The sequence below is a fragment of the Papio anubis genome, chromosome 1, assembly GCF_008728515.1.
Source record: "Papio anubis isolate 15944 chromosome 1, Panubis1.0, whole genome shotgun sequence".
NCBI lineage: Eukaryota > Metazoa > Chordata > Mammalia > Primates > Cercopithecidae > Papio > Papio anubis.
Window position 1 is genome coordinate 55,166,281 of NC_044976.1, and position 13,514 is coordinate 55,179,794.

The 13,514-nt window shown below is 35.9% G+C and overlaps 1 protein-coding gene across 5 annotated transcripts in view; it reads right to left on the bottom strand.

Moving 5' to 3' along the window:
- The window catches only part of FYB2 (FYN binding protein 2), a 95,501-nt gene that overhangs the window by 20,622 nt on the left and 61,365 nt on the right, over positions 1–13,514 (bottom strand). For 2 of the 5 annotated variants that reach the window (XM_017961863.2, XM_009209325.3), the window contains 5 exons: positions 12,748–12,907; positions 5,649–5,787; positions 5,523–5,563; positions 3,657–3,720; positions 1,036–1,134 (listed from right to left, as the gene is read on the bottom strand). In XM_017961863.2, the coding sequence (XP_017817352.1) occupies positions 1,036–1,134; positions 3,657–3,720; positions 5,523–5,563; positions 5,649–5,787; positions 12,748–12,907 (503 nt within the window). The remainder of the gene's footprint in view (positions 1–1,035; positions 1,135–3,656; positions 3,721–5,522; positions 5,564–5,648; positions 5,788–12,747; positions 12,908–13,514) is intronic. The other 3 variants (XM_017961865.2, XM_003891957.4, XR_001905430.2) reach the window with 2 other exon arrangements.

Below are 13,514 nucleotides of genomic sequence, written 5' to 3' on the forward strand. Positions count from 1 at the left end.
GATACGCATTCAGTAGAAACCTACTTCAAGTATTCTTAAGACCATTCTTTTTCCACTTTCAGTACAGTATTCGATAAATTACATGAGATACTCAACACTTTATTGCAGACAGGTTTTGTGTTAGATGATTTTGCCCAGCTGTAGACTGATGAAAGTATTCCAAGCATGTTTAAGATGGGCTAGGCTAAGTGGTGATGTTTGGTAGATGTATTAAATGCACTTTTAACTTATTTTAGAGTTGCAATGAGTTTATTGGGACATAACCCCATCATAAATTGAGGAGCACCGTAATGCCTACATCTATATCTATCTATTGCCTGCAAAGTGTCTCCAGAGTCCCCCTTCCATTATATACAAGAGAAAACTGGAATGCTGCGGGTATACAAAGGAAGTGATATGCCCATGGTTATACATGGAATAAATGGCAGAACTGGTACTAGAATCTAGAATCCAGGTTCCCCTCGTATCTCTTTCTAGTGCTAGTGAGTTTGGAACCTCTCCCAAGACTGGCACTTAGCCTAGGTCATCTCAGAGGGTCTTTTCCAGGTCTAAGACCTTGCAATACACGAACTGTTCAGCTGAGCAGCTCATCTCCCCCTTCCACACATTGCTGCTCTCAAGGGAGATAAATTAAATATAGAATAGTAGACAGATAAAAACTACTGGGGCTTGTAGGGCCCCAAAAGCGTAAAAGGACATGGTAAGTAACATAACGCTTAGTGGTAACAACAGGAATAGGATGTTAAGGATGATAAGGAAAGTTTCCCTTCTGGACTTCGCTTAAGATTTTCCCTCTACCCTCATTTTCAACCCTTTCTCTGCCATTTTTCAAAGGAGCATGCCACTTTCTCATTAATTAGTCTCTGTGTATGTAATTCAATCAAAAACTCACAAGAAAGGGACAGATGATAGCCAGATCCTTGGTTTTAGTTTCTGCTATCCCCTTCACTGTTTCTTAGACTGGATGGATAACATCAACCTGTGTATCTACCAGGTTAATCCCCTTATGGAAAGGGATTTAAAGGGACTTTTTACCTTAAGTTTTCTTTTGACTTGGTTTTCTTTATTTTAAATCTATCCTTTTCTTTCTTGAAGAATTGCTGCAGTCTTTTGAGTGCTTCTTTTCCATCTAAACTAAGAGGAATCACAGGACATAAGTAACATGGCATTTAAGAGAGTACTAGAGATAGAGAAGGCTGTTGTATTATAAAATCAAATGCCACATGTTCTCAATTATAAGTGGGAGCTAAACAATAGGTATACATGGACATAAAGATGGAAATAACAGACACTGGGGACTCCAAAAAGGGGGAGGGTGGGAGGAAGAATGAGGGTTGGAAAGTTCCCTGTTGGGTACAATGTTCACTATTTGGGTAATGGGTACACTAGAAACCCATACCTCATCATTAGGCAATATATCTATGTATCAAACCTGCACATGTACCCCTGAGTCTATTAAAAAAATAAAGAACCAGAGGCTTTGGTTTCATGTCCAAAACACATCCCACTCAGGAAATAGCAAGAAAATGCCTTATTGAATTATATGCTTTTCTTCTTTGTTTAGATGTGATACGAAGTAGCACACACCAGTCAACTATGAAGGGAGTAATTATATTTCAAGACAAACTACCGCAAGTGTCTCTATTTTGCAGATTTTATGAAGCAGTCCTCCCTTTAGAGGAAAAGATAACTCAGGGAAATGTAGTTTACAAACTGTACTAGAAATACGTTATAGAAAATCCTGGCTCTATTCCCACCTATGAGTGAGAACATGCAGTGTTTGGTTTTCTGTTCTTCGATAGTTTGCTGAGAATGATGGTTTCCAACTGCATCCATGTCCCAACAAAGGACACGAACTCATCCTTTTTTATGGCCGCATAGTATTCCATGGTGTATATGTGCCACATTTTCTTAATCCAGTCTGTCACTGATGGACATTTGGGTTGATTCCAAGTCTTTGCTATTGTGAATAGTGCTGCAATAAACATATGTGTGCATGTGTCTTTACAGCATTGTGATTTATAATCCTTTGGGTATATCCCCAGTAATGGGATGGCTGGGTCAAATGGTATTTCTAGTTCTAGATCCTTGAGGAATCACCACACTGTTTTCCACAATGGTTGAACTAGTTTACAGTCCCACCAACAGTGTAAAAGTGTTCCTATTTCTCCACATCCTCTCTAGCACTTGTTGTTTCCTGATTTTTTAATGATTGCCATTCTAACTGGTGTGAGATGGTATCACATTGTGGTTTTGATTTGCATTTCTCTGATGGCGAGTGATGATGAGCATTTTTTCATGTGTCTGTTGGCTATATGAGTCTTAACTATGACAAAATATACCTCTTTGGAGACCATCCAACCTAAATTCCCTGACCAGTCAACAACTCATACTTCTCCCTACTTTATATTCACCAGTATCTAAAATTTTGTCTATTTGTTTATTTCTTTATTGTTCATCTTCCTTATCTAGACTGTGCACACTATGTGATCTGACTTCTTCAAACAGAGGCCTGACAGTATTGTTTAAACAATATAACTCAAAAAATTCAAATTAATTGGTATATGTCAAACATAATATCCCACAATTAGGGGATATACTTTACTCTCAATAAACATTAGAACATTAAAAAATAATGACCTAATATTATATCAAATTAAAAACATTTTATAGTCAATTCAAAAAAGGCAATTATTCTTTACTTGCTCACTACCATGTAAGTGAATGAGAAAATAACAAATATAACAACAGGAAAAATGCACCCATTTGGACAAAATCATCACATCACTCTCGAATATCTACTAGGCAAAACTGTAATAACAAAAATACTTTTCAAAAAAATAAAATGAGAAAATGTTAATACCCAAGACCTAAAAAAAAAAAAAAAGGAAATCCTGGCTCTTGAAATTCTTATCATTGATTTTTAATTTACTGAATAATACAGCAATGGTGATACATTGATTACCCAGCTGATAAGTACAATTCTGTCAAATATTCTTTTGGGGCTTTTAGGGGGTAGAGTGAGGGAACGATATGCCCACCTCATGCTAACCAGCATGTCCAGTTCAGGGTCTCCTTTTTCCCCTTGAACCCTTAAATTCCTTGCTTTTGACCACTGCTGTTTTCTTTTCCACAACATGTCCTTAATAACTAAACTTGTCGAATAATACCCATCTGAACAAATTTTATTCTTGATAACCCTGGATCACTACATGTTGTATTAAGCCCAAATCCCAGAGATAGGCTTACTAACTTACAGAGACACAGGTAAGTCATAACCACTGATTTGTTCCTGGAAAAACAGCTATAGAATTGAAGCAAGTTTTATTAATATTTATGTCTCTTTTATTACTTATTTCCTAACCCAATATCAAAATCCTTTACTCTGGGAAATGGGTATTTCTCAAAAGTGAGAACAATGTGATTTAATATGTATAGTATATGATTGTACACAATTACAAGTATCCTGTTGATCACAATTGTAATGTTACAATAGGTTATCATAACTTTCAGTGTGAATCTTTCCTAAGAGATGATGATGGGAGTCGGGGGTGGCAGTGGGGCAGGGTGGAGGTGGGTTCTCATTTAAACTCTGGCTTTACTATACCAACGGGAAGTATCATTAGCCTACAAAGCCAAGAAAGAGAGAAACTCACTCTATCTTTGGGTAGTTGTTCTTTGTTTTGTAGACATCTTCATACATTTCTTCTCTGTTTTCTTCTGAAATTAAAAAAACTCTACTTATATTCATTCCAATAGCAATAGTTCAGATTCATATTTAACAAAATTTTTTAGATACTTACTAGATGCTAGGTACTTTGATCTTTCTTTTGTTAAATAGTTTTTACTGAAACTCAGCCACACGTGTTTAAACGCATATGGTAAAAATACTGAAAATTCTATAAAAGTATGTATAAATGAAAATTAAGACTCATTTCCACCTGATTCCAAGTTTGAACTGATTTAGTCAAAGACAGTTGGTTCTTCAATAGATTCCTTCCTTCCACCCTCCCTCCTTTCTCTATTTAATACATAATAATCAGAATTTACTAAGCATCAGGCATTGCGCTGAATGCCGGGGAAACCATGGAAAATGAGCTATATCTTGAATAATCTCTCCCTTCACAGCATGGCTTTGGCCTAGCCCAAAACATAAGCTTAACATACACAGATATACTTTAATTCAATCCTGAAACAGAGTCTAATGGAAAGAACTTTGAATTAAGGGTCAGGATTTTCAGGTTCAAAACTCGACTTTAACACACAATGATCTTAGAGGAGTCACTTCTCTATGTCTCAATTTTCTTTTTAAAATGAGTGTGCTGGGTTTAATGATATTTAAGGTTGTTTTTCCCTCTAAACTTCTGGAATTCTAAGAAGATCAATCAGAGTAACATTTGATTCTCTCTCCTCCATTGCTTTTTCTTTTTCTAAAATTTATTTTAAAATTGACAAATAATTATATACACTTATGATCTATAACATGTTTTGATAATTGTATACATAGTGGAATGACTAAGTCAAGCTAGTTAACATATTCATTACCTCACACACTTTCTCGTGGAGAGAATTAAAAAATCTACTCTCAGCAATTTTCAAGTATAAAATACTTTGTTATTAACTATAATCACTATGTTGTACTATAAACCTCCTGAAGGTACTTCTCCTAATTGAAATTTTGTATCCTTTGACCAACACCTCCCCATTACTTTTTCATTCATGAATTCATTCATTCAACAGATTCTTTTGAATATCTAACATGTACTTGGCATTATGCTAGGGGCTGGAGAAAATGGTATGTATAAAGAAGGTAATAATCTAGGAGGGGAGACATTAATTAAAAAGTCACATAAGAACAAAACTACCACTGCAACAAGTACTATGAAAAAGAAGTCCATGGTACTATGAGATTGTACACCAAGGAGAATATTCCCTGTGGAAATAATGATGGAACTGAGATTAGAAGGTTAAGAGTTAGTGAAGCAAAGGGACCCAGGGGAGGAAAGAGGATTTCGGAAAGGGAGGGAGAAGCATATGAAAATACCCTGCTGTGAGAGCTTGGCAAATTATAGAAGCTAAAAGAAGGTCAGTATAACTGGGTCTCAAAGGTGAAGACTGAGTATAGTATGAGATGAGGCTCAAGAGGTCTGTAGGGGTAGGTTAGTCAAGGACTCTAGATCATGTCAGAAGTCAATCTTTAAAGTATTAGAAAGCCAAGAAAGTGTTTTAAGTAAAAACATTCTTATAATCAGACTTCCATTGTAAAAAAATCAGGAAGGAAGTAAATTCACTTTTACATAAGAATGCTCTTACCAGCATCTTCACGTTCCTGATTCTAAATGCATTTATTAGCACATACCTTGGTATTGCTGTTAGCACATACCTTGATACTGCTTCTCTTAGCTTCTCACAAATTGGTATTATTAAAATATGAATAATTAAAAGATATCTTATCACTAATCAGTCATAGAAGTATTCTGCAATTCCTACTGGCAGCTTCAGAAATGTCTTCCTATACTTACCACTCTTTGAGGCAAATGAGCTACAGAAGTTTGGCTTCGGTCTACGGGAGAAAATAACAAAGACCATTTTTGTACCTTTAAAGTCTCATCACATTCATCTTGCTGAAAGACTGGAACGTTACTTACACCTCTTTCCTGGAGTACTCGACATCATCATATATCTCCTCCGAGATGGAACTTGGCTTAGAGACCCCTAGGTCTGGAGTTTCTTTAGTCGACTCCAAAACCTCCAGATACCCACCTGAAAGGAAACCAGAAACCCCCCCTGAAAAACATTTCATCAGCTGCCATCATAAAGTCATTCACACACATCACTGGCAATGCAAGCAAGCATAAGAAAAGGCAGATTAAATGGGCTCAAATTGGATTACAGTCTTGGTATGTATGATCCTTGGGCAAGCCACCTCACTTTGCAGTGCCTCAGCTATGATTCTCTGAAGTTGAGGATAATAATGCTAACATCGAATCATGTGGTTTTGGCAAGGATTAAATACATACTTAAAAAGGGTGCTGGTTACCTAGTAAACTAGTAACTCCCTTCTTTGATGGTTCTTCCTTTAATCCCTGACCTCAAACTTTGAAGTCTACCAGGGTACATCCCTGGGGCTTATCTCTCTACATCTAGATGATCTTATCCAGTCTTATGGCATTTCTTAAAGCAAAATTTCTCAGACAAGTTGATTGAGCACATATCAATATATAGTATTCATTAATTCATTCTGGAGTTAGCCAGAAGATAGTGTGCCAGGTTAACAAATGTAGAGGGATTGTTTGCACAGGTAGCTAAATGCAGATGCTGGCTTACTTCACAGAGTTGTAAACTTGTCATAACCATAAAACTGCCACTTCTTTATCTGTTGGCATTGGTTAATATTTAGGGTATGGGTAATTCATAGCCATATTCAGATATGAACTACTAATCAGAAATAGAAAGTAATATACTTGAGAAATAAACAACAAGCACATTAACTTGTATCTATTAATTAAATGAACCAAGCAATAAGATTTTATCCTCTGACAAGAAGTCAGTGAGCGTGTAGGCCCCAAACCATCTCAACAAATGTCAGCTCTTGGAGGCATAAGGTCCTGCTTTTTCTCAAGGAGTGATCAGTAAATTTCTCCAATACAAAATAAAGATGCTGAACACACAGTTGCTTCTTAGTCTGCAGCACTTTTTTTCCCTTCCTCAATCCTTCCTTTTGGCTGAAGCAAATGCAAAAGTTTATGGCTTCATTTTAAAAATACTGACGACTCTCAAATTTACATCTCCAATTTAGACATCTCTCATGAATTCCAGATACTTTATCAGCCTTCACACCATTTCCTTTTGGTTGTCTAAACATATTACATTCCAAACCAAACTCATAACTTCTCTCTGCAAGTTTGCTCTTCCTGAAGTTTATTCAATCTCATAAAAGGGGCAATTCCATCCTTTATGTTGCTCAGGCCCAAAACCTTGGAGACATCCTTGATTCATTTCTCTCTCATTTCTCACTTCTAATCCAAAGCCATCTGTCCACTATAGTTTCAAATTATATTCTGATTTCAAACACATCTCAGCAATTCCACCATAGTATCCTCCTCCAAGCTACCACCATTTCTCACCTAAATTATTGCAATAACCTCCTAACCGTTCTCCCCGATTTAGCTTACATTTTATTTTCAAGACAGAAGCCAGATGATTTTTTAAAATGCAAATCAGGTCATGCCTTTCTTGTACTTTCAAAGGCTTTCAGTGGTTTTAAAAATCTCATTTATGGTAAATGCTAAAGTTCTTGCAATGATCTACAGAAGTCCCTTATTATTTCTGTGACCCCATCTCCTACTATACTCTTCCTCAGTTACTCTGAGGCCACACTGGCCTCCTTGCAGCTCCTCCAGCGTATCTGGCCAACTTCTGCCTCAGGGATTTGCACTTTTTTTCTTTTCCTAGGTCGTTCATATCCTAGATACACATATGGCTCTCTTCCTCAGCTACTTAAGGTCTTTGAAGTCATCCATGAGCACTTTTTTTTTTTTTTTTTTTTTTTTTGAGACGGAGTCTCGCTCAGTCGCCCAGGCTGGAGTGCAGTGGTGCGATCTCGGCTCACTGCAAGCTCTGCCTCCCGGGTTCACGCCATTCCATGAGCACTTTAAAATGGCAACTTCTATCACCTTCATCTGCTTCCTTAATGCTCTTAGCTTGCTTTATTTTTTCATAGTATTTACTATTAATACCATTCAATGTAGATCTTTTATTATTTATTGCCTGTCTCCTCTGATCAGAAAGTAACCTCCGTGAGAAAAGGAATTTTTGCCTGTTTGCTGCTATATACCCCCATTTCCTAGAACAGTGCTGGGCACATAAAAAGCACTTAATATATTTGAATTTCGAACGATTTGAATGCATGTGTCTTCTCACTAGTGAATTTAGTGTATTACATTTATAGCGTCTACTGATATTTTAAAATTTATATCTATTATCTTAGTATATATTTTTATTTGTTCCATTTTTTTTCTTATCTTTGTCTGGCTAAAGTTTCTTCTTTTTCCGCCATTCTGTTTTCTTTTCTATTTGTTTTCTTTCATTTATCTTTTAATAGTTACCCACAAGAGTGACCACTGTCCTGACTATAATACCAGCAGTACTTATTTTTGAATGTTATAATAATGGAATAATTTAGTATGTACTTATGGTGCCGTCTACTTTCCTTCAATATTATGTTTGTGAGATTCATCCATAGTGTTGCAAATAGTTTTAATTTGTTGATTCCGATGACTTTATTCTATTATGTGAATTGGTTACCATTTATTTATCTATTCTACTTTTTATGGGCATTTGGACAGTTTCCAATTTGGGGCTATTACAAAAAGTTTTGCTACAAACGTTTTGTCTGTGTGTTTTGGTGCATTAAACTGTGCACTTACATTGGGATATATACATAAGTACGAAATTGCTAGGTCATAGGATATGCATATGTTCAACCTTAGTACTACCAAACAGTTTTCCAGAATGGTTGTCTCAGCTTACAGTCTCCACAGAGAATGAGAGTTTTAGTTGCTCCAGATCTTCACTAACACTTGATACTTTTAGTCTTTTCTATGGTAGACAATTTGGTGAGCAGAATTGAATCTTCATAGTGTATTTGCCCTTTGGATAGTCTCTTTGGGGAAGGGCCTGTTCAATATTTTTCTAATTTCACTACATTTCCTTTTTTAAAAATTGATTTCCAGTTTATATTTTCTGAATACCAAGCATTTATAGAAGATGTGTATTCCAAATATGAGTCATTTATCAAATATGTATATATTTGATATATAAATGGTATATGTAAATAATGCAAATATCTTCTCCTACACAGTGACTTACCTTCTCACTCTTTTTAAATTTTTTTTTTTAATTTTACTTTAAGTTCTGAGATACCTGTGCAGAATGTGCAGGTTTGTTGTGCCATGGTGGTTTGCTGCACCAATCAACCCGTCATCTAGGTTTTAAGCCCCGCATGCACTAAGTATTTATCCTAATGCTCTCCATCCCCTTGCCTCCCACCCCCGACAGGCCCCAGTATGTGATGTTCCCTTCCCTGTGTCCATGTGTTCCTCACTGCTCAACTCCCACTTATGAGTGAGAATATGTAGTATTTGGTTTTTTCTTCCTATGTTAGTTTGCTGAGAATGATGGCTTCCAGCTTCATCCATGTCCTTGCAAAGGACATGAACTCATTCTTTTTTATGGCTGCATAAATTTCTCCATAGTATTCCATGGTATATTTGGCATAGTATTCCATGGTATATATGCGCCACATTTTCTTTATCCAGTCTATCATTGATGAGTTGTTTCCAAGTCTTTGCTATTGTAAATAGTGCTGCAATAAACATACGTGTGCATGTATCTTTATAGAATTATTTATAATTCTTTGGATATATATACCCAGTAATGGGATTGCTGGGTCAAATGGTATTTCTGGTTCTAGATCCTTGAGGAATCACCACACTGTCTTCCACAATGGTTGAACTAATGTACACTCTGACCAACAGTGTAAAAGCATTCCTATTTCTCCACAGCCTCGCCAGCATCTGTTGTTTCCTGACTTTTTGATAATTGCCATTCTAACTGGCGTGAGATGGTATCTTATTGTGGTTTTGATTTGGATTTCTCTAATGATCAGTGATTATGAGCTTTTTTTTCATGTTTGTTGGCTGCATAAATGTCTTCTTTTGAGAAGTGTCTGTTCATATCCTTTGCCCACTTTTTGATAGGGTTGTTTTTTCTTTGTAAATTTGTTTAAGTTCCTTGTAGATTCTGGATATTAGACCTTTGTCAGATGGATAGATTCCAAAAATTCCCTCTGATTCTGAAGGTTGCCTGTTCACTCTGATGATAGTTGCTTTTGCTGGCAGAAGCTCTTTAGTTTAATTTGACCCCATTTGTCAACTTTGGCTTCTTTTTTGCCATTGCTTTTGGTGTTTTAGACATGAAGTCCTTGTCCATGCCTATGTCCTGAATGGTATTGCCTAGGTTTTCTTCTTGGGTTTTTATGGTTTTAGTTTTTACATTTAAGTCTTTAATTCTTCTTGAGTTAATTTTTGTGTAAGGTATAAGGAAGGGGTCCAGTTTCTGTTTTCTGCATATGGCTAGCTAGTTTTCCCAGCACCATTTATTAAACAGGAAATCCTTTCCTCATTGCTTGTTTTTGTCAGGTTTGTCAAAGATCAGATGGTTGTAGACATGTGGTGTTACCTTCTCACTCTTTTAATGGTATATTTTAATGAATGTATCCTAGCTCTTCTAATTCTTTCAAGGCTAAAGCAAATTAATACCATTACTCTCTTCCCAAACAATTACCAACCTTAGGACACTTTAATCACCGTCTCAATATAAGCACTATGAATGTTCAATATTTTATAATATTTTAGACCTTCCTCAATTTGACATTATTTTCTTGCGTTAATGCTTTCGCTTAACTTTTTTTCTTCCATCCACAACTTTCTGTCTGTGCTTATTTTCCTTCTGCCTGAAGTACATGCTTTAGAATTTCCTTCAGTGCATTTTAGCTGAACAATAAAATGTCCCAGTTTTTATTTGTCTGATAACATCTTATTTTTCTTTCATTTGTGAAAGACATTTTTATGAGACATAAAATTTCAGGTAGACATTTAATCTCTTTCAGCAAAACTGTATTCTCGTTACACACTCAGCAGTCAGAGAGAACTCAGCAGAGAGAACTCAGTAGTCAGAGCTCAATTTTTTTTTTTTTCTTTTTGTAGGTGATTGGTTTTTCCCCTTTGTCTGTTTTTAAGGTCTTTTAAGATATTCTCTTACTCTTTAATGTTCTTCATTTTGCATGGCTAGGCATAGATTTCTGTTCTTTATCCTGCTTAAGAACCTTAGGGTTCCTGGTTCAAATTTATCTCTCTCAATAATTTTGGAAAATTCTCAGATAGTATCTGTTTTATCTATTATTTCCTCTTCCTCATTTTTCCAGTATCTGTTTATGGAATTCTGATTTTTCTGATTTTATTGCTATTTTAAGACTTCTCACTTTATCTTCCATGACTTTTATCTTCTCTTTTACTCTTTTTTTTTCAAATCATTTCCCCCTGTAGAATGAATTTTGGATAATTTCTTTAGATTTATCTTTTAGTTCACTAATTTTCTCTTCAACTGTAGGTAATGTGATATAAAATGCAATCACTGCATTTTATCAATTTATCAATTATTATTTTTTCCTTTTCAAATATTTTTAAAATATGGTTATTCCCTATTCATATTATTCTCTATTTTAAAAACATATTAAACACCTTATGTGTTATACCCGATGATTCTAATATCTGCAATATCTTGTAGGTTGGGTCTGCTATCTGTTCTGCTGGTTTTCCCTCACTGTGAGTTGTTTCCTTGTGCTTGGTTATTTTTGACTATCAGTTGTTAATATTTTAAAGAATATTTTGAGGGAATTATTTGAAATCTGGGATAAAACTAAATAGGGATTTGGATCTCAGTAAAAATCATCAAGGCAAAAGTTAGCTTTGGCACGCACCTCCCAGGTTTCCTGGTTACTGCAGGCCTGTGGGTGATTTTCTTCATAAATCATTTCTGTGATACTTTTATGAATGTTTTAAAAAATTGATTCTTCACTTTGTTTTAGTCAAGAGAGTCATTCATATTGCCTAGTCCACCATATTTTTAGACACTGAAGTTTGATTTATCCTTTCATTCTACAAAATTAAGTTGGGTTCCTCCTGTGTGCCCGATACTGTGTCAGGTTACAGAGATACAGAAAAAAATAGCAAATGGTCTGTGATTTCAAGGTGCCCACAGTGTGCCATGGGAGATAACACATAAATCATGAATTGTAATGTAAGGCATGGTATGATATTTTTCAAAATACAAACAAATGAAAAAGACTAATAGTTACTTAACATATGATCCAGAAACTTCATATGCATTGACAAATAGCCCTAGGAAATTAGTAGTAGTATCACCACTTGCACATGAAAGTAAGTAAATTTCCCAAAATCACAGGGTTAGTATAGAAATGCTTTATTCCAGGTCTTATTACTGTGGTCGTTCTGTTGTTATTAAAGTGTCAACTGAAAGGGTAGTAAAACCAGGAGTGCAAAAAGTGATATTTTTTGTGTCCCTGGATCCAACCATGACTAGACTTTGTGCTAGGTGAATCTCCTTTTCTTTTTGGTTTAACATAGTATGGTTTGATTACTGTTGCTTGCAATCAAGAGTCCTGACTAACATGCAGGTAAAATACAACCTGAATAAAGTCCACAAATGACTGCATAGTGTTATCATCAGTACATGTCAATGATGATGTGAGCCTAGACAACAGGAGCTAGTATATATAAAAAGAAAAGAATAAACATTTGCTGAGTACCTATCATATGACATACTGTCAGATTTGGTCCTCATAAAAGCCCTGTGAGGTCCATATTATGATGATCTCTTTTTGTAAATGAAGAAATTGAGTTGCAGGAATATAAAATCCTTGCCACACAGCTTACTAAGTATTAGAGCTTAGGTTTGAACTCAAGACTTCTGCTTTTGAATTCATTGGTTTTTTGTTTTTTTTTTTTTTTTTCCCAGTACTGCACAGCTTCCTCACTAGGGCAAGTTGCTTGGCACATAATAGATGTTCAATAAATATTGGTAAAATAAATTAAAATTTTGGCCATGCTCAGCTATAAAACAAATTGGTAATGATGAAGAGGATCAGGAAGAAATGCAACTTACAGTGGCCTTGGGAGTGCCTGGCCAGCTTCGGGCCCTCAGGGCAGGAATTTGTCTGGATGACGTCAATCATGGCCTCTTGCTTTCCAGCCAACATGTTCCTTCTACCTGTGTGGACGTTGGTCATCTGAATTTTTTCAGGTGTCCCTTCATAGGCATCTACCTAAACATACGCAAAAGGGAGAGTACCATAGGTCTCTGACTTACCTAATCAGTTCTTTGCTTACTTGTACAATTTTTCATTCATTCCTCTTAGATAACAATGGTTTATCATTTATTTAACATTGAATAATATCTTACCAGATTCTAAGTTTCCTGAAGGTGCATACTATATCCTTCATGACCTCTGAATGTTCAGTGAATGCCTGGCACAGAGGCAGCTCACAGGAAGCAGTCAGGATATAGGGTGTACTGACTATAGGGTAGGCTTTTTATATTCCATATAACTTAATCATCATGATACCTCATGAGAAAAGTATCATCAATTCTCTTAATAAAGAGTTTAGAGAGGTTAAGTAACTGGTCACTGGTTCCACAGTTAGTAATCTACCTAGGCACGACTTGACCCTTGTTCTAAGGGATGCTATGTATTCCTTTTCACTTCCTTCTTTTTGCCTACATTTTGTCTTCTCACGCACCATTCTTCTGTTCCTTCTCACTTCTTTCTTTACTCCCTTTCTCTAGCATTTGTCAAGCACTTACTGAAGGCAAGACAACATGCTAAGCTCTAGAAGTAGAGACAGAGTTTCCTAAGACATTGGTCTTGAAGA